This window comes from Synchytrium microbalum (assembly GCF_006535985.1).
Source record: "Synchytrium microbalum strain JEL517 chromosome Unknown SmJEL517_scf0006, whole genome shotgun sequence".
NCBI classification, from domain to species: Eukaryota; Fungi; Chytridiomycota; class Chytridiomycetes; order Synchytriales; family Synchytriaceae; genus Synchytrium; species Synchytrium microbalum.
The window spans coordinates 289,317-314,882 of NW_022158355.1; the positions used below are offsets into that span (position 1 = coordinate 289,317).

Genomic DNA, 25,566 nt, shown 5'->3' on the forward strand with positions numbered 1-25,566 from the left:
AAATGTGTATGTTGAGCTTCAATGTCATTCCAAAAGAGACCAAACAGCTGTATCTTGTAACGTAAATCGCATCCTGACTCACCAAACTATATCTCACGTCCGTTCACACTGTTTATCAACTCCATTTGAACTCCACATACCTCTAGATTTCAGAATTCCCGAAAACACATCAATAACTTGTCAGTCTTGCTTCCAATGGACGAGATCAACGAAGAGGTAAGTGGGATCACACAGATCATATCTTGTATCATTGCATTTCGGACTTGCTTCTTGAAGAACTATCACAGACTGTGCAATTCATTTGTTTAAAGAAAAGTTGAAGAGACAAGGCAAAAACCGACGAATATGATCCTTCAAGTTGCTGTCAGGCAATACAAAATTTAGATCTTACATGCATAAAATCCATTGTCGTCACCTTCTTCCTTAACGCATTCACCACTACAACGCAACTCATCAAAAATTCATGCCAACTTTTATTATAGAAAGCATTTGTGGCAGAAGACGTTACCAACATTGTAAAAGAGGTACGAGAGAACGATGGTGTATCCTATGAGTAACCATATTCCTACCATTTTATCGCTTTTTATTACCCGCTAGTCTATCGAATCAACGATACAAAACGCGCCATACCATCACGGCAAAGTATCCCAATGGAATAGCAACGTCATTGAACAATGTCTCAAGAAATTAAGTGGCTTGAATCGACCATTCAAGTATATAGGTATGGCCCAAAAAAACCTCTCCATTCCATCACCCTACGAACTCGATTGCTCCTTGAATGCTGAATCTTACGTTTTATATTTCATACCTAGTAACATGCACGATAATGCAGAAAAACGGTGCTGGTCTGCATGCTGCTTCATCGTGCTACTGGGATGCAGCCACTGATGGTATACCAACACAAACACACAAACACAAAACGACAATGGTCACAGGTCCTGCATCCTAACCACCTGTTTCTATTAGGATCTGTCACTTACAAGTACGACTCAAAGACAATGTATGTCATAGTTAATGTCTTTGGATTCGCCATCTGAGTTGAGGGACATGTCTATAGTGGTTTTGATGAAATTGGCGTTGCTCCATTGTTTCAAAGAGGATAAGTTGTAAATAGAGACACACAATTCTTTTAATGTAGTTTGGAATGGTATTGGCAGTTTTGGTTGCTTGGGTGTGTCGTCTGATGCAGTCATTTGCAAAGGTGTCTTCAGGATTCCATTTTCTTGGCTATATCAACGAGGCCTGTAAAGTGAGCATACGTTCGACTGATAGCTCTGATGGTCCTACTTGAAAAGAGGCACACACAAGGACGACAAGCATAAGTGTCATTTATCTCGAACGCACACTTCTTTTGCTTTGTGAATTCCACCCTTTCCCCATGCGGTCTTCCACCAAATGGAATTTCTGATATTCTCAAATCAAATCCTACATTGAGTGTGAGGGATTGTTCGTTCATTTCGTCAGTGTGGCAAGAAGCTGTCTACGGAGGGAAACATGTTGAGTTTCTCTAAACTACCCGAAGCAATGTCTACGACGAGCATTCTTGTTCTGTGTTTGATATGTGCCTTCAATTGCTTTAACGCAGCTGGAGCATCCTTCCGATCGATAGCCCATTCAGATACGCATGATCTGAATAGAAATTCCATGGCGCATACACTGTAGCTGTCGCCAATTACTACGGAGGGTGGTTGATTTGCTGGTCCACCTGCTGTCTTTTCCAAATTGCTGGCCAAAAGTAAGGAGCATTAGACTAATAATAACCAGAGGTTTTCGTCCGTGTTGATGTCAAAGTACACATTATCAAACAAGCATGAAGAAGTCTAGTTTTGAAAGATTAGACCCGGAGCCATTGACCTGAAACTGACTCTGACGAATGAAAGTGGTCCCTAAGGGTTGTAACTATTTTATATACAAAAAAGGTGAGATGCTATTGGAGAAGAATGCATGCCCTTCCACATTCTACAACTGACGTCGAAGTTCAACGTTATTCTTCGTTTCCAGATCATTAACAGATGACTGTTGTGTTTAACAACCACGAAACGAGCACAGATGTGTACCTTACTTCAAGGTTTACACTCTGAAACCATATGCCACTGTTGACTTGAAGCACGTCGAGCACGATGCCGACTCCCAAGAAAGAAGTTTTGCTCTTCCAAAGGTTTGCGTTGCCATCCAGAAATTCAACAGATACGATCCCATTAGTTTCGAAACCAAAGACATGTAGAGTGAGAGTAGACCGAATTTATTATAGTTTGGATGTAACAGAAGCAGGATTCTTGCTCCCAAGAATATGTCGTTTGATATAATCGTTTGCGAAAATGCCTTCAGGATCCATTTTCCTGACCAAATCAACAAAGTCCGTGAAGCGAGGATATATTTTGGATAGTTCCGATGGTCCTAATTGGAAGGCCTAATGACAGAGACGACACAGTCAGTGATATGAAAACCTTCTCTAAGGATTTTTTTGCACGACCGGCTATTACCTTTGCCCAATGTGGTCTCCCACCAAATGACTTCATAATATTCTCAAATCCAGTCCAATATTCAGCATGAGGGATTGTTCGTTCGTATGGTCTAGTGAAACAAAAAAAGGGTCCAATCATATTCCATGTTGTTTCCTCACAACCAAACTTACTTGTACATAATAATCCCAATATAGCACGTATCCCTCCGATACGCAGGACTCAGCATGATATCATCCTTCTGCACAAACCGCACCTCAACAGGCGCATGTACCATCCACTTCTTTTCCAAAATCAGTGCCTTTAATTGCTTTAACGCAGCAGGAGCATCCTTCCGATCGATAGCCCATTCAGATACGTATTGTCTAAACAGACATTCCATGGCGAATACGCGGTAGCTGTCGTCAATGATAACGGATGGTGGTTGATTTGTTGGACCGGCTGCTAGTGCAAAGTGGCCACGGTTGAGGACTGGTGTTATGGATGGAAGGAAGGCTGATGCGTACAGTGCGGCTTCGTATAGGTAGTAGCCACGGAGTTTGTCATTCCACCAGTTTGATTTGGCAGGTTGTATCGCCTATTTAGTTGTTTTGATAGCCGGTTTTTTTGGCAGTCCTACACAGCTCAAAATTCGTCATGGCTGTCTTACCTCAGCAGTCTTCCCAGCCTTCCACATAACACAATCCTCAGTCAATGGGAACCAATGAAACCGTACATGATCAGCAGAAGCAGCCAACTGGTCAAATGATTCAACCATCTCGTTAAATTTGATTGGCAACTGGTATGCCTTTAATCGAAATGAGTTAGGGCATTTGAGCGTTACTCGTGTTATGACGCCTAAGGCACCAAGAGAGCATGCTGCAGCTGAAAAGAGTGATGGGTTGTCGTTCTTGGTGATTGTTTGGATGGTGCCGTTTGCGTTTATTAGTGTAAGGCCTACTACCTAACATGTAGAGACGGATAAGCTGAATGTACGAAACGAGGACTTTAAGTTCGAGTCAGTTTACTGCTGTTGATAGGTTTCCGAGTGAGACTCCAGTGCCGTGTGTGCCTATATCACAGTGGTTAGGCCGGTTTTTTGGGCATTCGAATTCAAATCGTGATCTCACGTACACGTAGAGATAGCTCCAGCTATAGACTGCTCAGCTATCGATCCAAGATTCGGTAATGCCCATCCCAACTTGTGCAATACTTCATTCAGCATCCATAATTTGATGCCAGCCATTACTGTAATAGTATTTGACGACTTGTCAACCTAAATATACGCACAAACACAATCAATCTATGCCTTTACACATTGCATCCCCGGCTTATTCATGATTAAGATCAACCTTCACAAGCACGGCCCAAATGTCATTGCTCAAACAAGACTCAACAATACTAACACATGACAACTCACCTTGACTACACTCTTCATATGATCCAAACTCAGCAATACCCCATCAGTACATACGATATCAGAAGGCGAATGTCCACTTCCAACAACTCTCAATGGTTTACGAATCGAACGGGCAAGTTCAATGGCCTTGGTGACATCGTCTTCGTTATGAGCGTTAATGAAATGCGATGCATCGCATGAATACGTCCTCGACCAGTTCGTGAAGTGGTGTTGTGGCATCGTTGTGAGTACTTGTTGTTGGAGCGAATTGTGTGAGTTGCCGCAGATCCAAAAAAAAAACGAAGACAACCTTTGGATAATAAACGCAGTGTCTTGATAATATTCTATTAATATCCTCTTATGCAAACCAAGCGATATCTATAAAGTCACTGCGGGTCCTTTCAGAGCATCCTTTGCATCATCTGACACGTCATTTCCGTACAAAAACACCTTTGCAAGGGCGCTTTTTGAAGGATTTATGCTATTCCATACACCCGCAACGTATTTGGCACCGGCGTCTTTGATCTTGTTTTCTATGACGAGAAGGTCAGACAACCTCAAAACCAAAGAACAACGACGTATACTCACTGATGAGATAAAGAATAACCAATCCACTGCTCGAATTCTTGGCTACATCAGCTAACTTGCTCGCTCCGTCATCCGCAATGTTGTTTTCTGTGACAAAAAAACATGCCTTCAGTGATTTCAAATCTCATGTAAACACAAGGTATTCCGTCGTACCTGTTAATGACAAAAGCTGAAGTCTCGCGTTCTTTGATAAAGCTGAAGCCAAAAGCTTAGCTCCACCATCCGTGATTCCATTTTCTATACCATCAACGCAGTTAGTAAAGTCTGGTGACATAGGTTGACGTGCAACGATAACCTACGTGACAGGTAGATTTCGTCAACACATGTATTTTTTGACAAGGCTTCAGCCATAGACTTGACTCCAGTATCTCCAAGAGAGCAGTCTACAGCATATGGAGGAGAGTTCCGTCAACAAAAAACATGGCAAAGGTTTGAGGTATGCAAGTCCCATCATACTTGACAAATACAATCTCTTCAACGACTTGTTCAGAGCTAAACCTTGAGCGAGAGCAGCAGCTCCATTTTCACCAAGTGCGTTGGCTACAACAATGGAGTGTTAGCTGTGAACATTCGGGTTATCCAATTGCACATTCTGTCAACTTGCATGAAAGATTTAGGTCCTGAACCATCAGAGGCAGAGCTAGTAAAGCTGAAAGCGATGCGATACTGGAGCTGTCCAGGTTTGACACTATATTTGAGAAGGGTGAGCCAAAAAACCCCCAACGTCAACTTGTTATGTTCATCAACATACTCTGAATCTCAACAGTAGTCTTCGACTCCAAATCATTCAGATATGGATATTTTTTAGTATGTGTATCAAATACCGCTCGTTCTAATAACACAAACCCAAGTCAATGTCTGTACAATCACCAAAAAAACCTTTACATATGCAATACACACCTTCTGACGACAATGCAACAGTTCTCTTTGGAGCATCAGTCTTGACCAGGTATTTCCCAGTAGGTATTTTTGGAGGAGCAGCCGCCCCACTGATTCTTGCAGGTGCCTTGTATTTGGCTGGATCACCTCCCAGGCAAGGTATCTCGACTTTCCCCAGTATGGATACAAAGTGTGGTTGGTTGATACATGTCGAAAACCATCGATTCACGTTCTTGAATTCGGATATGAATGTTGTGTCGAATGCCTAAAAGCAGAAAAAAGACGTATGAACGCGATATATGATGTTATGACGACAACCCAACACTTACCACACGATACAATGGCAACAACCCAACCACAACAAATATATCAGCAATTGTAACCGAATTACTGACCAAGAACGTGTTTTGTTTGAGATGAATGTTTAACGCATTCATGACTTTCCTCGCACTGTCCTGTCCTTGCTTTATCGAAGCTTGACTACCAGCCCATCCAAGCAAAGCGTACACCCATGCGCTCTGGGCAGGAGCGATTTCATTCATGGCGAGATACACGTATTGCTGTATTCTTGCAGCATCGGGTATTGAAGCTCCCAACATGTTGGATTTTGACGATGCGGCGACTAAGTGTGCAAATAAGGGTCAGACGACATGCATCAAAATATAAAATGATAAGAATGTTTTGATTCTTTACTGAAATAAGCGATTGCATTTGACTCGTATAGGACAAATCCATCCGGAGCTTCAAATGCTGGGAGTTTAGTTAATGGAAGTTTGGTTTTCAACTTGTCCAGAGAGGTGACTGTTTCTATTTGCACAGAAACGCCAGAATATTTGGCGATAATCAGCAGTTTCGCCCTATGTTTGATCCATCAGTTAAAAAATGTTGAAAAATAGTGTGTGGTCGCCAGCTAGTTTAAGACACGAGCTTACGTGACAAAGCTGTTCTCAGAGGTGTAAATTTTGCCAATAGAAGCCATTTTCCAGCGCGTGGCGTCGTAAGCTTTTTATAGTTGGTTGCGGTACTTCCTTCGCTTGACGTGAACATTTGCAAAAACGCAGGACCCTAGCGGTTATTCAATAGCGTGTATTATTCAAAGAGAAGACGGTCAATCAGACGTTAGGTACGTGTAAATCATTCTGTTGATCTTCCTTTTACCTGAAAGACTGCTACAGTCAAGCTTGCCTGGCTTGAAGTAATTTGCGGTTTTTGAATTCAAATTTTGATCGTTGGAATGATATGGGGACCATAATGGAGAATATTACGAACTGTCAGAGTGCCTGAACAATTCGATATTCCGTCGATTTCGAAACGACGACATCAACGCATTCCTCGCCAACATTTTGTCAGACATTTACTCAAACCTTGTCTTACAGCTCAAGATGTCGACGGCAGAGATAGGCAGACCGCCTTTCGATGCAAATAAACCAATTCTATTCGAATGTGCTATGGAGGTCGCAAACAAGGGTACTCGAACTTGCCAATTGTCCACACTCAGCTAGCTTGCACCTCAAACTAAAACTGACTCACATTACTCTTTACCACAGTCGGAGGAATCTACACTGTCATAAAAACCAAATGTCCAGTCACAGTCAACGAATACGGAGACAGATATTGTCTTATTGGGCCATTGGCATGGGCAACTGCCAAAATTGAAGTTGAAGTCATAGATGATCCGCCTTGGGAAGCTCTACGACGTACCCTCAAATCACTCTCTGCCAGAGGTGTGAAATATGTATTTGGACGATGGCTCGTGGAAGGTGCTCCTTTTGTATTGCTTTTGGATATCGCTTCTGGTTATGATCGGATGAATGAATGGAAGTCGGATTTATGGAGTATTGCTGGAATTCCATCTCCACCTGATGATACCGAGGCTAATGATACTATAGTGTTTGGGTATTTGGTGGCGTGGTTCTTGGGTGAAGTTATTCATAACTTGCAGCAGCTTGTAAGCATTTTGATTTTGAACACTCATTTGTTTGCTCAAGAGTGACAAGTCAAACATGACATTCCATCATTTTCCATCATTTGACTCAATCTTTAACATCCTCACACCACTACCATCAATAGCATCGCCCTGTCGTCGGTCTGGACGGACGACCAGGCTACCCGCACCCTGTCGTCATTGCCCACTTCCACGAATGGCTGGCAGGTGTAGCCCTCATTCTAATCCGCAAACGAGCTCTCCAAATCGCCACAGTCTTCACAACCCACGCTACTCTCCTCGGCCGCTACCTGTGCGCAGGTGACGTCGACTTTTACAACAATCTCCGATATTTCAACGTAGACCACGAAGCCGGCAAACGTGGCATCTACCACCGATATTGTATTGAACGCGCAGCGGCACACTGTGCTGATGTGTTCACTACCGTATCCCACATCACCGCATATGAAGCTGAATGGTTGCTGAAACGTAAACCGGATGGTGTATTACCTAATGGTTTGAATGTCGTGAAGTTTGCTGCTCTGCACGAGTTCCAGAATCTCCATGCTCGATCAAAGGAAAAGATTCACGAGTTTGTGCGGGGGCATTTCTATGGGCATCAGGACTTTGACTTAGATAATACATTGTACTTCTTTACTGCTGGGCGATATGAATTCAGGAACAAGGGTGTTGATATGTTTATTGAGGCTTTGGCTCGTAAGTGCTGGCAATGATTGGTGGTGGTAGTAAAAACGTGCTTGTGTCGCAGCAAACTAAGTTTTCATCATTACTGTATAGGTTTGAATGCGAGGTTGAAGCACTACAATTCTCCAATGACTGTGGTTGCCTTCATCATCATGCCAGCTGCCACTCACAGCTATACTGTGGAAGCACTCAAAGGTCAAGCAGTCATGAAGCAACTTCGTGATACTGTTGCTGAAGTCCAACGTGATATTGGTACTCGTCTGTTTGAAGCAGCTGCCAGGTAAGAATAGTACTAGTTGAGTGAATTAGTTGAGTGTATCAGTCTAGTGGTGCCGACTCCACATTGTGACGGGTTGTCGTTCTTTTCTTCGCATCGTTATTCTGTCGACTGGCCTGGTCACCTTCACTACACTCAACACCACATGACCACTTTGTGTTTTCAGCCTCTTTCCACGTTTGAAAATTAAAGAAACCTGACATTTCCCTACCATCGTTGTTAGAGGAAAACTACCCGATAGCTCGCAAATAATATCCTCATCCAACAACATTGTCCTTAAACGTCGCATTTTTGCATTATCACGAGACACACTCCCACCCATCGTAACTCACAACATGGCCGACGACTTGAACGACCCAATCTTAAACCAAGTCCGCACAGTCCACCTCTTCAACTCATCCAGCGACCGAGTAAAAGTAGTCTTCCATCCCGAATTCCTCTCTGTAAACAACCCACTCCTATCCATGGACTATGAAGAATTCGTACGAGGCACCCATCTCGGTGTCTTCCCATCATACTACGAGCCATGGGGGTACACACCAGCCGAATGTACCGTCATGGGCGTACCCAGTATCACGACCAACCTATCAGGCTTTGGCTGCTTCATGTCTGAAATGATATCCCATCCAGAAGACTATGGCATATATATCGTAGACCGCCGTCTGAAATCTGTCGAGGAGTCCGTCCAGCAGCTAACAGACAGCATGATGGACTTCTGTCAGAAATCCCGCCGTCAACGCATCAATCAACGAAACCGTACCGAGCGGCTGTCTGACTTGCTAGACTGGAAACGTATGGGGTACGAGTATATGAAGGCACGATGGGTCGCGATACGTCGCAAGTGGCCTGAGATTGCTGAACAGGATGAATGGGCGGAAGGATCTGATGTTGATGATGACGATTTATTTGAATCGTCGTCTGTACATCACTCGACAGGTGCTGAAGAAGGGGATGTAGAGGATGGAGGGTTGTTTACCACCGATAAACAGTATCCTGAACCTATTAATGTCGTCACTCAGCCACAGATTGTCATGCACCCATCACCTGGCAAAGGCGCTAAACGTGTTGGACGACCTGCATCAGCCCCAGGCTCACCCAAGATTAAGGAAACGTTTGAAGATCAGGGTGATGAAGGGTTTGAGGGTACTTTTACGGATCCGGGTGGGAATGCACCTGGTGAGGCGGTGCCGGGACCTGCAAGAAAGGAAGTCAGTGAAGTTATGGATAATTTGAGGAAGATGAGTATTGCGGGGGCTAGTAGCCAGGATCTGGGGGGTGCGACGAATGGAAATGGGGTGCAGCACAAGTAAACTGTCGTGTGGAAGAGATTACAAGTAGGAAATGACGATGATGAAGAGTAGGGAGAGAGGAAAAAAGAAAAAATCATTTTATAAACCCGATTTGTATAAGCACAGAATCAAGTTGCCAAATCATAAACAAGCATCGTCATATAAACAAGTGAGCGAAAAAAGCGATGTATGTACGCTATTACTTCTCAGAAAAACCAAATCTACGAGCAAACCGCGAAAGCCATATATACGAAGCAATACGAATTGATGTTTAGTAATAAAAGGATCTCGCAAAATACATTACAAAAAGAACGTTCTGCTACAATCCTAGCAAGACCACCAAAAAAAATCCAAAATACAATTACTGAATCAGTTTCCCCCACTCTCATCTCTTGTATCAGGTGAAAATGTCACTCTAGAGCCACCTCCAACCACCACCACTTCCTCTTCATCACTAACACTATTCCGTTTCGATTCAACAGGAGACTCGACTAATGTAGTCGTATCACTATGTATTGGCGATATTGGCGATGATGGAGACGAAGAAGATGAGGCTATCGGTGTAACGGATACGGATGTTGACCTTGTAGGTGGTGCGATAAACATGGCAGAGGAGTCGTCCCTGAGTAGGTCCATGGTTATCCTTTGTCGTTGTGACGACAATGAGGATCGTGCTGGTTTGACTGTGGGTGAAAAAGTAGCGTTAGCATACGTCTATGATGTTGCTGGGTTTTCTTGGAGTTGTTGTAGCTCGATATTTTTCTTTGCAAACAGGAAGATGGAAAGAGTCAACATACTCTCGATTCTGCATATAGGACATTCCGCTGCCCGTTCCTTTAGCCATTGATCCACACTGCGAAAAGAACAACAGAGAAATGGTAAGCTAATGACTCGCACTGTCATGATATTCACCAACAACATTTACATACCAAACCGCATGGAAAAAGTGATGACACGGCAACACCCTGACAGACTCTCCATCCTCATACGGCTCTATACATATAGCACAAGTCTCAATAGTCGGTGCTGCAGAGACGATCGAAGCCGTCTCTGGATTAGTTTTACGGGTAGCACGTCGTATGGTATCTGCACCTAACGAAGCACTAGATGAATTATGTGATACGGGTAATGAAGCGGGCTTAATTTCTTCTTCAGGATCAGCTACAATAGTCCGTGACGGACTGCTTGGCATAGTATTCGACAAGGCTCCCTCGACGCTATTTACAGAGGATCCAGCAGATGCAAGTAATGGTGTTTCATCACCTAATGATGAAGACGGTATAATCGGGACATTCACTCTAGAGGGGTTATTAGCTCGTGTTATAGCAGCTACTGGTGTAGTTGGTTCCGATACAGGTCTAGCCTTCATACGATCCATTCTAATCATTTCCAAGGCAGATATCATTTGTCCGTTATCTCCATTCGGTGTGCCAGGTGGATCAGTCAGTCCACCTTTATTTTTCGGATGATATTCTTTTACGGGGAGGGCTTCGAGATCTAGAGCGTCGAGTGTTGGTTTACCGGTTCGGAGAGGTCCACCTTCTGCCAAGTCACCGTTGAGTTGACGACGGCGGTATCGGGCGAGGAGGTGTACTCCACATATACATGGGAGTCCGACGAATACGATACCTGCAACGAATGCGAGGAAGAATTGAAGTAATAGTGATGAGCTGGCTACAGATGGGTTTAATACTGCGGCGACACCGAGGAAGCCAGGTACAGCTCTCACTGCTGGTCCGTATTCTGTAAAATTGTAGGCGGTAGTGTTTTGATAGACAGTTCCCATTGCATTAAAGTATTGTATCGCAGTCAACATGCTGCTAAAGTCATTCAGATTGAGACCCACTAGAGGCACGAATATGGAAGTGCTTTTGATGGCTGTTGTGATTGCACCTGAATAGTCTGCTGGAGCTGGTGAATAGGCGAAAAATACCGCTTGGGCAGCTAAGAAAAAGGATTACGTGTCAAGGAGTGGACGTGCATTTGTAGAATTGTGTTTGGAGCGACATGCAGAGTGGCAATGTGAGTGCAAACTTATCATCTTACAGTAATTCAAGGCTCTCGCAAACAATGCAGCCTCTGAGCATGGTCCAGAGTTTGGTGGATATGGAAGGAGCAGGAACGCCGACACCTTGTAGTTGTCAGGTGGTGGAGTAGGTATGATGGTATCGTTACAAGAAGCACCTCCAAACTGGTATGCAGTGCCCTATAACGAGACTGTGTTAGCTTTCGACATGAAACCCATGCGTGTCTAACAATGTCGAAAAAGTTCTATAGTTGAACAAACGCACCCAGGTTTGATCCTGCAGATTGTTTGCAGCATCATTGTTGCCCACTATACTAATGGAGGATGTCTTTGAAATGGCTATTTGCAGTCAGATGGAGGTAAAAGAAAAGTTAGCTGAAATCTGATTTGATGTCTTTGTGGAATTGAGACGGGATTTGAGCAAGGAAAGGGAGGGAATGTTGAGTCGACATGATAGTCATGTCCTTGAATGCATTTTACCTGGTGCACCATCAGGAGGGCTGGCGAGCTCGGTCCATCTGAATTCCGAATGGTTCGACGGGATGAATACCGTTGTGGTGAATAGCTGCGCCGATGATACAAGGCCAGCAAAGTAAGCCAGCAAGATCACAGCCTTCCACATCATGTTTTCGTGTCTGAGTGTGTTGACGATCTTTTGTCACCACCCAATGTTAACGGCGGAAACAGACTTTACTGCAAACGTCCAGTGAGACGAACGTGATTTACGCCGACTTAGTACTTAAAAGACGCCGAATGAATCGTTATGTCCTCCAGCGGTTCCCTTTTACCCCTTGCAAAACATCGTGACGAATAGACGGCAACATTTTAGGACAACCACCATGATCTGCTGCTCAGGAGGACGCTTTCCAGTCTCGGAAACCCTTTGCATTCGTTCAGTTACATACAAATCACGAAATTATTTTCATTTCATTCTTAGTGCATATGTTTGCTTTGCATTGTATGTGATATGAACAAGGTCTTGGGCCAATTTGGCAATTTTGCGTTGCTTAAAGCTGGACGAAACGCGTGTTTCCAGGCAATCTGATGATTTATAATACAGACTGGCCTCATTTCGTTTTGCTCCCTCACAGGCTACACATTCATAATTCATGAATTCGCATTCAAACGCATACCAGAACAAGAATGACAGTTCCAGTACCCAAACCAGCAGATACCAAGACTGCTACTCCTGCTTCCAAAGATGCCAAAGTAGAGGATAAAGACAAGGATAGCAAAAAGAAGATTGTCTTGCTAGAGGAAGACGATGAGTTCGAAGACTTTCCAACTGAAGGTACGATACTTGGAAAAGAGGAGAAGAGATCAGATGAATTGTGCTATATTTTGCTTGGAATTATCCATGTCAATGCATCTGCAACGATGCTATGTCGTTGGAGGAGGAGACTCGTCATCAGCATTTTGCAAACACGAAGACGGTACGGAGGAACAAGACGAGGAATTGGAATATCGCCAAGAAGCCGCTGATGTCTGATAATTGAAAATTTGAATTTGCATGAGTATGATAGTCCACCATCATGTATCAAATCTTGCACGACAGGAGACACGAATTTCAAGCATTAATTTCACCAGGAAAGAGACCGTCTAACAACTAAATCCTACATCTATACATAGCATGGGAAGACACTGACGAATCAAAGCAACAGGAACACGTTTGGGACGATACATGGGAAGACGAAGAGGATACAGTCGATTTCTCAATCCAATTAGCGTAAGTTTTTGGGAACATCTGAATGGCAGTCAACCCCGCTCAAATATTGTCAAATGATCTGTCCCAGATTCAGTTCGATTTTCAAAAGCCCAGATTCCATTTAGTGACAAATTGATGCCAAACACTAAATCACCCAGCCTTTTTTCCAAAATAGTCAAGAAAAGACGAAACGTGACAATTCTATGAGACTTGGTTAATGAGTCAAGTGACAGCTAATAACTCAGTCACGTAACAACACAACAACAACACAACCACCATCGAACTTGTATATAGTTAAATTCCAAACATAAATCCTAGCTTTTCTTGCACCACAGAACGCAAAAATATGTTGTCAGGATGAAACGGGTGTGGCACCCTTTGCGCCGAAAATCTTCCAATTTGTCCAACTTTCCAATTGTCAACGTCCGAGTACAAGTCGAATGAGACTTGTTCTATATATTGCCGTATGATCGAATTGAAAGTGCGTTTTGCGATCTTGACAAGGGGTTTCTATGTGAATCTAATAATTTATTTGATCTATATAGATCCAAGATCTATATAATGCAGCAATTTACAAGAAACAACGGATTTACAAGCGATGGTCGACAAGCCTACTGGCCATCTACGGTCGAGCCGCGGATGGCTTCGACTAGTCTATAAACCATTTTCAATTTCTCAAGATGCACCTCTTCATCAGTCATTTCGTCAGGATATGGGCTCACCTCCGACAAATCAGCACTTTCATTGCTTACAGAGAGTTTCAACACCTTGCATCGTTGTGATGCTTCAGCGGACAAGACCGTATCCAGCTCGTCCTGATAGACATCTGCGTTCGACTTTAAACCTACTCCAACCATACGCTCTACAAACCAGATAGCTTGATAGGCCGTGAGAATTTGCGTTTGTCGTATCTCCCTGTCAGCGTGTATCCAAAAGACTTTCCATTGAGCAACCAGATCGGTAAATGTGCATAACATGCAGTCTCTTTGGGATCAATTTCTACTTTTGTTGCACATCCTTAACTCTTCGACTGGGGCAGAAGGGTGATTTGCCCTCTCAGCATCTCTCCTAAAGATCTGTATCCACAGAAATATAGGGTCGCCCATTGTTTCAACGAATTACAGATTGTGTTGGCAGTTGATATTGTTGGCGGTAATAAAAACATCATTCCGCGATTCTGCGTCAAGTTTGAAGAGTATCAAAGATGATGTAGAAACGCGAAAATCCTGGATTCCTCATGCGCCACTCGTGAGGGTTTCAGCTCTCGCTCGTCTTTGAAAACTCACAAACCTCAACCCCGCAACTCAACCAACGCAAATGTCCCAAACCTTCCAAGTCAAGGCCCAACGCTGGATACGATCGTCTCTTGCTGTAGATGCTGATGCCGACGAAGCCGCCTTCCTGTAAACCCTCCTTTTACTACTCTTCCCGCTTTATTCGCACATTAACCAACATTTCCCAATTTACTAGCAATGGATCCCAACTACCATCTCCCGTCTCAGTATTGGGCGCGTCCTCCATAGCATGGACTGGCTCGACATACAATATGCCCAGCTCCTACAAGCTGACGACATCCGAAATCATACATTCAGGTGCAAACAGGCTGCTGCATTCGAACTTTTATAAGGGGTTGTATCTAGTGATGGCGGTGTTGAGTTTGATATCTGTTGGAATGGTAAGAGATGTTGTTTTGGTGTATTGGGAGTGGGTGTTTCGCTGACGGTTTGCTCTTGATAGTCGTTATCTGACACGTGGTATGCTGAACTCGACGAAATGCACTGGTAGCCCCTGTTGCCATAGCTCATTTTCTCTTTCTTGTAGTCCATCAGGCTGGTTTTACATCCTCGAAGCAGTCGTAAACCTAACAATGATTGCTGAAGTGTCGATTCGATTTATTGCGCTTGGAAAGGTACCCTACACTCCAAACTCCTTCCCTCACACGTATCTCACAGTTTTTCTCATACAGCTATACTGGAAATCAACATGGAACATTGTCGACCTCGTAATGGTGCTCTTATGCGGCATGACACTGCTCTACCTGCTGTTTGGCGAATGCACAAAGGCACGGTCGCGAGAAGCGGTGCTGGATACGGTGTTGCTGGTTGTGAGGAATGGGATACAGTTTGTGAGGCTGGTGCTCATGTTGAGAAAGTGAGTTTCCTGAGATTTGTGTTTCGTTCAAGACTTTGGTCTGACCCTGTTTTGCGTGAATATAGGAACAGACGTCCGTTACTGTCCAGGCCAGGAAACGTTGATTTCGACTCGGTTAGAAGTGCGAATATCATAACGCCGCACAATGCTGATTTGGAGAATGTGCATATAAGTAATGGCTTCAGCTCGGATGATTTGGATGACTTTTGAGTCAGGATGTTCTCAATCATTCGTCAAACACACAACAATACCACTATATCAAAATGACACTCATTTAGATTCTCGAACGATTTGTTTATATTTCTTGTATTGTTAATACATCAGACACACAGAGACGGAGTAGTTTCAAAATAATCTGTCTCGTTGGTTTCTATTTTACGAAATATACATATAAAGAGTTCTATGGGAGACTACTCGACGACGACAACAAATGAGATGGAGAGACAGAGAGAGAGGTTCTTGGGTTTTTATTTAATCTCGAGACAGCTTTAAAAAATGAGGGAGAGGGGAAGCGTAAGATCCTTATTCTTTTTTATACATCGTTATCCAAAACACCGTTTCTAGAGACGAGGGTTACGTACACGAAGAAACTCTTCACGAGTCTTGTGGTCCTCCCTAAAAACTCCCAACATACAGGATGTGACTGTTTTGGAGCCTGGCTTTCCAACACCACGCATGACCATGCACATGTGCCTATATGGTTGGAAGTGTTTGAGTAAAGTAGATACGAAAATAGTACTCAAAAGAAAAGAAGACACAAAGCAGATATAACGAAACATACGAGGCTTCAATAGTAACAGCAACACCAAGTGGCTGCAAAACATCCATAATAGCAAGAGCAATTTGCTTGGTCAAGCGTTCCTGCACTTGCAACCTCCTAGCAAACATCTCAGCAATCCTAGCCAGCTTGCTCAAACCCAGCACCTTTTTATCAGGAATATATCCAATCGAGACCTTCCCCATAAAGGGCACCATATGATGTTCACACAAACTAAATATATCGATATCCTTAACAATAACCATTTCATCATGGTCTTCTTCGAATACTGCATCGTTCACGATATCGTATAGTGTCTCTTCGTAGCCCTTGGTGAAGAAGAGCATTGCTTTGGCGAATCGGTCGGGGGTTTTGAGGAGGCCCTCGCGAGATGGGTCTTCACCGAGACATCCCAGGACTGTTTTTACGGCGTCTGAGAGTTTGTCGAGACGACCTTGACGAGCGTGAGGAGATTCAGTCATCCGGTTTTTGGTTGAGAGGGCTGGCCATGAGAGTCCGTTTTCGTCTATTGCTTCTTTGCCATTTCTAGCATACACAACGGGGTTGTAACAAGTTAGTTGTGTGAATGGCTTACAGTAGCATTGGGATGTTGAGACCCATCTCCCGAAAAAACACATCGAGAGACACACGATGCGATACAATGCAACTTACAGAGAGGGATGAGGAGAATCCGAACGAGCGCGAATGGGCGATCCAGCACGAATATTGTTACTTGACAAGGATCGAGTTTGTGCCATTGATGGAGTATGAAGTGGTGGTAGTGACATTGAAGACAGAGCATTGCTTCCGTTTGTGCTATTGGTACTATTAGGAGACATTGGCGATGGTGGGAATGGAGAGATCAGAGTCTTTATCTTTTGCTCTACTGATTGCTGCTGTTGCTGTTCGTGTGGTTGATTGAGTTGGGTTGATGAAGACAGAGCCAGTGCATCAAAGCTCGGTAAGACGTCTTGTTCAGTTGTGGGTAGCACTTGCTCTGTAGTCATTGTATAGATGGTCGTATTCTTGGTTTGATATGTTATGCGATGATCGAGTTCTGTTTGTTTTGAAAGTTGAGTCAGTTTTGATGTTTTTTGTCTGAGCGGAGCTGAGACGAGATGCCAAGAGTTAATGATTTCGCAGCTTACCGATGAAATGTTGAGAATGCTTCCGTTCCGACTCATTAAGATCGTCGAGAGTGATAGAGAAATGCAAGGTGACAAGATCTTTTGTCTTCACCACAACGTGTAAATTTCAAATGGTGGTGAATCCTTCCCGAGACATCTGATCGAGGCTTCGCGAACACGTTCCGTGCAAAATGTACGTGTTGCTGACCGATTTGACGCGTTAGAAGCTCAGTTCTTGCGTTCTAGCCAAAAAGATTATGTTTTTTTGAGATCTTCAGTCATTATATATTTCAGTTGTCACTACACTGTTTTAGAATATCATCGTTAAATGTCCCAGCTTTTAAATACTTATTTAATAACAGAGGTCCGTTCTTGTTTGTTATGTCAATACCCTTCGATGTACAGATCTCACCAAACAGCCAAAACCCGCTCCACGCTCCCCCACACACTCTCAAACCCATATTGTTCCGACTCTTTTAGACTCTGACATCATACATCGCCATGGTAGGCGATCCAAACATGTGTTCATCAAACAATCGTTCCAATATATCCAGTTCCTTTGGTGTCTCCCATACACTAGAAGCCTCAATAACTATAGGTCTAGAGGATGGCACCACCAGAGCCTTGATCTTCTCGGTAGCATATCCCCATCCACCACCATCCTCACCACATCCCTCATCACCAAAGAAGGAATCATCAGTATCATCCACTGGTGGGATGTAGATGGGACATGACTTGGACTTTACGATATAATTATAACTATTACTATTGCTGTTGTTATTCGATGGTGTACTAGGTAGAGGCACATGAGGTGCAGATGTTTGTGGTGGTAGTGTTGGTGGTTGCGACAGACTTAGATGCAGTGATTCGAATTGGGCATCTAAATCACTCAACCCGGAATCCGATTCAGTTTCTGTTTCACTTGGTGTTCCATCTTCTTCTTCTGCTTCTATACTGTCTGTTGTTGGTGATGATGGTTTATGTTGTGATGAATCAACTCCGACGACCATGTCTTCCAACGTGAGTTCTACTATATCATCGTTAGAACCAGCCGACCAAGATCCAGAATTGTCCCTACTATTACTACCATTACAATTACTTCCATAGTTGTATGATGATTCAGCAGCAGAGTATCGTCCGACATTTTGGACATTCGACCAACTTTCATGAATAGCCGTAAGGAGGTTTTGCATCAATACAACCTTCCTTATAGACGTAGAAGCATGGCGTGATAGTTCCTGATTCAGTTTGTGACTGGCTGTTTGGGCCAACATGATGGCTATTTCACGCTGGGAGATCATACTGTTGTGGTTGCTGTGAGCCGGTGGATGTTGTTGCTGGTGATGTGTTGGAGTAGGTCTGGGCAGTAAGAGCAAGGTAGCAGGGGGGAACATTGCATTCAGTTTCAGTAGTGATGGCGAGCTCTCTACCAACATCTAAGGTGTTTGGTTTTCCTGTGAATATCTGTTGGGTGACGGATTTGTCTCAAAAGTGTCCACTTTAGGCCAGAGCAGAGTATTGACCGGCTAGAACGAGGACTGTGAGCGATGATATTGATTGTTGGATGCAAGAGCGTTGAATACCTGTGCCGTTGCGCCTCGAAAAGTCTCCTTTCAGAAGTCTTTTGTTTGTCACTTCCTGTTTTTTGACGATTGTGAACGAAAAGCCGAAAGTTCGCGAACCAGGCGGGCGGCGGAGTACTGCAAGGCGACTCGAATCACGTTTCATCTGATCAGTCTCGCGTACGCCGACTCTGATCAGACTTCAATGGCGGCTGAAAACAATGTCAAAACCTTGAAAATTTTCGGACCAAAGATCAATGACGAGAGTCTGAGCAGGTATGGTTTCCGCAGTCAAAGAACAATCGAATAATTGTGAGTAGGATCTTCAAGATTTGAGTGCATCTCGATGCGATAAATGTTTAATAATACACAATATTGGTGTCTTGAATTCGTGTGTTTTGCTGCGAGTTTGACAACCAGTGCAGCGTGTTTGTTTCCAAGATTTTCCTTTGCTACGGCACTCTGGTAGCTTGAAAGTTGCCGGAGGGCACTTTTCTTTCTATCTAGCTGGGTCTGTTTTGGTGGTGGATCTTTTTCATCTCTCTTCCCACCCAAAATGAACTGCACCGTTTCTCGCCGCAACAAACATCAAAGCAGTCCCTCGCTTTCTCTCCCAACTTCGTCAACAAGAAACAGTTACAAGGCATAGTAGCAGCATTGGATCATTTCCAATTAAGGTCTCGTTGTGGGGAGAGGTGTGTATCGTTCGGGGCTCGCAAAGTTGTGCTGCAGGCCGTTAATTAATATTTAAACTTTCTAATAGCATAGAGAGAGTGTGGAGGACCTTCTTGCATGAAAATAGCTAGGAAAATGCTATCTACAATATCAAACACGTTGCCCTCTCAACGCTCTTCTCTGGTCTGCACTGGGCCAGCGCTCTCAAATCTGGACATAACCAACAACGGCCGACGTAAATCAAGGCCGACGCCTTTATCCTTCACCAAAAATCCACCTAAATTATCTATTGCAACAAGAAGATCAGCATCTACGTCGCCATTGTCGACGCCAACAACCTCAACATATGAACTCCAAGGACCAACGTTAGGATTTGTCACAACACCACCTCATAGTGCCAGTAAACATGGTAAAAGTAACAGTGAATCGAGTATATCGCTACCACCGTATACGAATGGCCCAGCTGCTATACTGCCAAACCTGTATCTCGGCTCCGAAATCAACGCCAGGGATGTCAGCCGTAATATCAAACTTGGCATAGGATATGTTTTGAATGTAGCACAGGAGGTTGTATTAGGAGCGTCAAACCATCATGATGATGATGGTACATCTCAAGGAGCTGAAGAACTACAAGAACTGTTTAATTCTCTGCTTAGTCCTTTAGCACCAAGGCCTGTTATGGACGAAGACTCTTCTGGATCATGCAGCTTCTCGGATACGGCTTCCAACTCGTCGTATGAGGATACAGTGTCATCGCCCTCTGATATGGCGCTATATGAGAACTTACGCAACCTATTAGAGTCATCACCAGCATTAAGTCGTCGTGCACACCACATCTATAAAAACCCTCACCATCAAAGATGTGTAAGTGATTCATCAATCAACAGTACATTATCACGTCACAGCAGCAATAGTATCACCACACCACCGCCATCAACGTCAGTGACTTCACCATCAACGCTACAGCACGTAAACAACAACACACTGGTATATAAAAACCTATCATGGTCACACGACGAACCACATATAATATCCCATCTCCCTTCAGCCTTTAGCTTTATCGATGCCGCACGAGGCCAAAACCGAGCCGTGCTAGTAAATTGCCAACAAGGAGTATCTCGGTCAGCTTCTCTGGTTATCGCTTACATCATGAGGTCGATGAATATGACTGCTTGGCAAGCATACACGTATGTGAAGGAACGTGCACCACATATAAGTCCGAATCTCAGTCTTATGAGCCAGCTTGTAGAGTTTGAAAAGTGGTGCTTGTGTGATACTGCTGCTGCCTCTGCTGATCAACAATAAAACTTGTATATAAAAATGATGCTGTACTCCTCATGATGGAATGGGGAGATATGATACAATCCTTTGCTCATATTTAAGATAAAATACAAACTTCAAATGTATCATAGAGATCTATCTTGAGCTGCTTGCGTTTTCTGACGCATTTTTACAGTCCGTAAGCACAACCATCACGTACATTTTGATTCCGTTTGTAGTTGACGCCAAACGGCCATATCACCTTCTTAACGGCCATTTCACATCACAACTGCATCAGGAGTGTCCCACGGTTTCTCCTGATGGACTTATCCAGCGGTATTATTAAACTATTTAAACCTTTTAAAAATCCTCGCGCCTTCACTCGCAAGCTTTCCTTTACCCATCACTGAAGAAGGTTGGAAGTGACAGGTCAAACTTGGAATTCATTTGGGGGTCATCAAGTCGTGTTTTTCGCAAATGAACCGTGTGGTCAACTAGCTGTCCGATGTTGCCATGTTGCTGCACGCCAAAAATTCGTGAAGCATGTCCAGAGCCTCGTCAACCCAGCGACAGGACAGAAGCAACATGTATCAACAGCAATTTCGACCGGAACAGCAACTGCAAGGCTCCCTTCACGATGTACGTCGATATCGAATTCTCTATTTCTATTTGACATATGCTATTAGCACCGTCTAAACGATGCGCCTGTATTAAAAGCTACAGTGTATCACTATAATATAGAGTCCTGAGACACCATCCTCTGTCTAACCATCGCGTCAACGACTTTGGCGATAGGTTTTGGTGTCGTCGGCCCCTTTGTCGGCGTCGTACCCTGTTTCACTGTCTCCTTCTTTGCTTCAACAGGTGGCAAGACAAGTAAATCACCCTGCCTGCACACGATTCCCTTCTCTACAGCAGCATCGAGATATTCTTTGAGCGTATCGAACCCATACTGATGCCAGCAATCCGTCAGACAGATTTCAATCTGCTTTGTGGATTTCATGCCTTGAGCTACTACTGCGGTTAAATCTATAAATGTTTCTTGTGGAGACATGGTTTCTACTTGTGAGCGAGGCTTTGATTTAGGTGTTGATGTGGCGGTTGCCGTCATGGTGGCGGCTGTTTGATTGTTTTTTACAGGGCTGGCAGTTTGAGTTGGCGAGGATGGCCTTGACAGCGAGGCCAGGAGGCTGCTATTGCTGCTATTGATATTACTACCGTTCGTTGTGGTAGTGCCGTTGGTTGTGGTATGCGCCTGGCTGGCAGTAGCTTCTTCGTGAGCGCCGTATATCTTTTTTTCCCAGGATATTATCGCTCCAGCAACAACACCGACACTCTTAAAGTACTCCACAGCCTAGTTGTACAAGTCAGCAAGCTGCATTTAAGCTGATGAATTGACAGCCAAATACCTTGTCTCTGACCACGAGCAGCACTTCATAGCCAACAAAGTCGAGGAATCCTACAACCTTGTGGAAATCAGAGTCGCCGGATACTATGACGATTCGGCCGACATCTGGCGGCTTGTGTCTGTATACAAACTTCATCACCTCTACCACCAACGACAGATCTGAAGCTGATTCCTTCTCACTGGCGCAATCCATTAACGTCACATTTGCGTTCGACAGAATTCTGCGGTTGCGTTCCGGCATGTTGACAACATTCCCAACCGCAATCATATCTAGCAACTCCGATGGTTCCGTTGATGCTGGGTCGAGGCCATGTTGAGCTAGGAGCTTCAGATTCCTGATGCAGGTTTGTGGCGATTGACCTGGAGTTGTTTGAGGAGTTGTGAGAGAGTGGCCGGTAGAGAAACTATGGATTTCAAAGTTCTAATAAGCTCATACCATCTTTTTCCTTGTTTGGGAGCTGTAGATTCTCAATGTCCCAAAACACAATGGAGACTTTCTTAGGCATCGTATATCATAGACCGATTTATAAAATGGTAAGCGTTGTCAGCACGTGTACAGGAGTCCTTACAAAGCTAGAGACCTGCTCCTGCTTGAAAAGGTGGAGTCAGCAAGTTCTCCTTTGGATCAAGCTTCTTGCTTGAGACAACAGACAAACGACAAACGAGTTGACGTATTTGAGGAATGAAGATATGGACGTAACAATCAAATATCATACATCATACGTGATTTACACGAACATTTCACATTCGCATTGGAGTGTGCGGTCGTTCGTGAGTATATCAGCTGATGCGATTTCTTCTAGTTTTGTCGAAACATTTTCCTTGCAAGAAAGCTCTTCAAACTTACTAGCATCGTCCAAGCAACGACATCTAGGAAACCTCAAAATGATTCTCAGGAACAAATCCATATCGCCCTTCCTCGCCTTCTTATGTCTCGTCTCGTTATCTCGAGGGCTGATGCCGCCCAACAATGAACAAGACTCTGCACCAACAACCTCGAATGCCGTAACAAAACAGACTACATTCCGACTCGCACATGCATTTCATCGTGGTGGAACCGTCGCCCCGGACTCGTTCGCCCAAATGGACTGGGACCCATCTGAAATTAAAGCTGAATGTGATGCTACGGGTCGACAATCTTATTATACCGTATCTACTATTCATGAAGTCATGCCAAGTTTTGTAGAACAGGGTGGTGCTGATAGTGGTAGTGGTAACGTAAGGACTCAACTCCGGGCTATGCCAAATGCTCGCGACGTGGATACTGTCAGAGCTATGGCATATATGACTCTTGACTCGTATACAGAGCCCGTGAAGAAGGAATGGGTACCTGTAGACGGATGGAATGCTGTAAGTCTAGAGTGTATATGTGCTTGTTTATTGACATGGTTTTTGTCGTTGTCATTGACATGTGTTGATTTGGGTTTTTTGTGCCTAGTCGTTACCTTTTGGTTGGGACTCTGATGGTATTCGAGGCTACGTCTTTAAATCTGATGATGAAGATGTTTTGGTTATTGCCATCAAAGGTACTTCTGCACAGGTCTTTGGTATTGGAGGTGGACCAACTTCGAAACGTGACAAGTACAATGTAAGTTATCGCATCATATTGCTGCTGCATTAATGTTTTTTCTTTCGAGATCGTTGTTCCAAGCTTATGGTTGCATTTCAAACCAACAACTCCTCGCTCTCTTTAGGACAATATGATGTTCTCGTGCTGTTGCGCGAAAGTAGATAGGTCATGGACACCGATATGTGACTGCTGCCAAGACTCTACCACATGCTCGGTCTCATGTGTGCAAAAGCAAGCTAATTTCGCAGATTCCTATTATAATTTGGCAGAGTCTATATACCTGCAAGCACGGATAATGTACCCTCGGGCATCTATTTGGTTCACAGGACATTCTCTAGGTGGAGCTTTAGCTGCCCTACTAGCCTTCACAAACGGAGCACCCGCCTTTGCCTATGAAGCCCCAGGTGATGTACTGTATGCATCACGCCTAGGTCTCTTACCGCCACCTCGTAATCATGACTCGGTGCCAGACTACTCGTGGCTCTTTGACATGCTCCCGATATATCACTTTGGGAATGCCCAAGATCCAATCTTTTTGGGTGTATGTAATGGAGCTTCCTCTAGTTGCTACTATGGAGGCTATGCATTGGAAACACGATGCCATGTCGGCAAGACATGTCTATATGACCCCGAAGAATATCAAAAGCCAATGACGGATAGTAATGGTCGTCCTATCTTGCGAAAGGTGGATGCACCTGTAAGACACACTCTGCCAAAGGAAGTCCGACAACCAGTAGAAACAGCTGAAGATCCAAAACTAGTACGAGCATCTGCAAACCTCGATATACGGATGCACTCTATGGTCAGAGCCATTGAAACGTACTTTGATAAATGGGAATACGTGCCTGAATGTCGGGTGGAAAAGGCATGTGTTGATTGTGAAACTTGGTCATTTGTTGAATAAACTTCTTGTATTATTATTGCTCTTTGGGATCTGAGAAAACTACTTTGATTATATATAAACAAATATGAATTGGCAAATCTTACTTCTGATCATATGAAACATCATAAAATCCGAGATTTGTGGTTGGCTGTTGCATGCGAAATAGCACCACAATCAGTCTTGTACTCTACTTGGCGAGGAAAACCTCAGTCCCACTATACCAAGAAAAGAGATGAGTGACTGCAAAAGAGTGTGTATCGCAAATGTTCTCACTCTTAATGGTTGATCTCCTTCCCCAGGTGCAGCCGGGGGTATCCTTCCGGGAGAAATGGTTTGCTTTTGAATTGCGAGCTTCTTTGAGAGTTCGCCGTTACCACCTCTGGTTTCCGCAGCCTAGAGAAAAACTGGGTCAACTGTTGGGATTTTTGATGTCGACAAATGTACGGTAACAACAGACTTGGCAACAAAAAGCAAGAAGACACGCATCAAGCCTCACCTTGGCTCGAGCTTCAGCAGCCTTGACTCTTCTCTCACGGTCGGTTGCAGACCCAGCACTTTGCGATGAGCGGATTGTGTTGCCTGGTGATGGAGTAGCTGATGCTAAAGTATGGCCAGATTTAGGCTCTTCAGAGCTGCAACAGGATCCCATATGTGAGTTGTAGTAGGGAGGAACTAGTATATTGGAAGAGTTGCTCAACTTTGAGTGGCAAAGAATGTTGAAATAATGTGACAGGGCAGCCACAATAGGATTACTTCACGTAGTTTTTTAAGGTTCAAGCTGCATCATCTGCACGTATAGCGCGTCTTCAGTTGTATAAAAGGAGCTTGGTCGTGTCTTGGTTCATATCATGTGCATCAGATTGCTGCTTTCTAAGGCTTTGACAAAAAGCAATGCAAAAGGTAGTCTGAACTCTTGAAACACGTTGAAAATCTGCTATTA

At 44.0% G+C, this 25,566-nt stretch overlaps 10 protein-coding genes across 10 annotated transcripts; 5 read left to right on the top strand and 5 right to left on the bottom strand.

Annotated features, from left to right (window-relative positions):
- Positions 1-195: 195 nt before the first annotated feature.
- SmJEL517_g01748 (uncharacterized protein) lies at positions 196-1,037 on the top strand (the record flags this gene model as incomplete). Its single annotated transcript, XM_031167676.1, has 5 exons — positions 196-216; positions 483-524; positions 598-721; positions 813-890; positions 967-1,037. 5 exons carry the CDS (start codon positions 196-198, stop codon positions 1,035-1,037), a joined length of 336 nt encoding a protein of 111 aa, XP_031026314.1.
- A 1,208-nt stretch (positions 1,038-2,245) lies between these two features.
- Positions 2,246-4,080, bottom strand: SmJEL517_g01749 (uncharacterized protein; the record flags this gene model as incomplete). Its single annotated transcript, XM_031167677.1, has 7 exons — positions 2,246-2,410; positions 2,484-2,574; positions 2,636-3,039; positions 3,112-3,405; positions 3,470-3,513; positions 3,576-3,717; positions 3,862-4,080. The coding sequence occupies 7 exons, from the start codon at positions 4,078-4,080 to the stop codon at positions 2,246-2,248; spliced, it is 1,359 nt and encodes a 452-aa protein (XP_031026313.1).
- A 138-nt stretch (positions 4,081-4,218) lies between these two features.
- Positions 4,219-6,286, bottom strand: SmJEL517_g01750 (uncharacterized protein; the record flags this gene model as incomplete). Its single annotated transcript, XM_031167678.1, has 11 exons — positions 4,219-4,373; positions 4,429-4,515; positions 4,582-4,665; positions 4,728-4,811; positions 4,885-4,968; positions 5,018-5,116; positions 5,180-5,260; positions 5,329-5,572; positions 5,637-5,929; positions 6,001-6,164; positions 6,240-6,286. 11 exons carry the CDS (start codon positions 6,284-6,286, stop codon positions 4,219-4,221), a joined length of 1,422 nt encoding a protein of 473 aa, XP_031026400.1.
- A 403-nt stretch (positions 6,287-6,689) lies between these two features.
- On the top strand, positions 6,690-9,523 carry SmJEL517_g01751 (glycogen(starch) synthase; the record flags this gene model as incomplete). The annotated part of the gene is made up of 5 exons (XM_031167679.1): positions 6,690-6,774; positions 6,855-7,255; positions 7,378-7,948; positions 8,030-8,216; positions 8,437-9,523. The coding sequence occupies 5 exons, from the start codon at positions 6,690-6,692 to the stop codon at positions 9,521-9,523; spliced, it is 2,331 nt and encodes a 776-aa protein (XP_031026401.1).
- Positions 9,524-9,871: 348 nt separating this feature from the next.
- SmJEL517_g01752 (uncharacterized protein) lies at positions 9,872-12,153 on the bottom strand (the record flags this gene model as incomplete). The annotated part of the gene is made up of 6 exons (XM_031167680.1): positions 9,872-10,185; positions 10,300-10,355; positions 10,432-11,446; positions 11,549-11,708; positions 11,794-11,867; positions 12,009-12,153. The coding sequence occupies 6 exons, from the start codon at positions 12,151-12,153 to the stop codon at positions 9,872-9,874; spliced, it is 1,764 nt and encodes a 587-aa protein (XP_031026402.1).
- Positions 12,154-14,550: 2,397 nt separating this feature from the next.
- Positions 14,551-15,594, top strand: SmJEL517_g01753 (uncharacterized protein; the record flags this gene model as incomplete). The annotated part of the gene is made up of 6 exons (XM_031167681.1): positions 14,551-14,636; positions 14,704-14,908; positions 14,971-14,987; positions 15,055-15,142; positions 15,200-15,384; positions 15,450-15,594. The coding sequence occupies 6 exons, from the start codon at positions 14,551-14,553 to the stop codon at positions 15,592-15,594; spliced, it is 726 nt and encodes a 241-aa protein (XP_031026403.1).
- Positions 15,595-15,944: 350 nt separating this feature from the next.
- FOL2 (GTP cyclohydrolase I) lies at positions 15,945-17,148 on the bottom strand (the record flags this gene model as incomplete). Its single annotated transcript, XM_031167682.1, has 3 exons — positions 15,945-16,077; positions 16,166-16,687; positions 16,814-17,148. The coding sequence occupies 3 exons, from the start codon at positions 17,146-17,148 to the stop codon at positions 15,945-15,947; spliced, it is 990 nt and encodes a 329-aa protein (XP_031026396.1).
- Positions 17,149-17,744: 596 nt separating this feature from the next.
- On the bottom strand, positions 17,745-18,704 carry SmJEL517_g01755 (uncharacterized protein; the record flags this gene model as incomplete). The annotated part of the gene is made up of 1 exon (XM_031167683.1): positions 17,745-18,704. The coding sequence occupies one exon, from the start codon at positions 18,702-18,704 to the stop codon at positions 17,745-17,747; it is 960 nt and encodes a 319-aa protein (XP_031026397.1).
- A 936-nt stretch (positions 18,705-19,640) lies between these two features.
- Positions 19,641-20,810, top strand: SmJEL517_g01756 (uncharacterized protein; the record flags this gene model as incomplete). The annotated part of the gene is made up of 1 exon (XM_031167684.1): positions 19,641-20,810. One exon carries the CDS (start codon positions 19,641-19,643, stop codon positions 20,808-20,810), a length of 1,170 nt encoding a protein of 389 aa, XP_031026398.1.
- A 2,248-nt stretch (positions 20,811-23,058) lies between these two features.
- SmJEL517_g01757 (uncharacterized protein) lies at positions 23,059-24,647 on the top strand (the record flags this gene model as incomplete). Its single annotated transcript, XM_031167685.1, has 3 exons — positions 23,059-23,523; positions 23,612-23,761; positions 23,868-24,647. 3 exons carry the CDS (start codon positions 23,059-23,061, stop codon positions 24,645-24,647), a joined length of 1,395 nt encoding a protein of 464 aa, XP_031026399.1.
- Between the last annotated feature and the right edge of the window lie 919 nt (positions 24,648-25,566).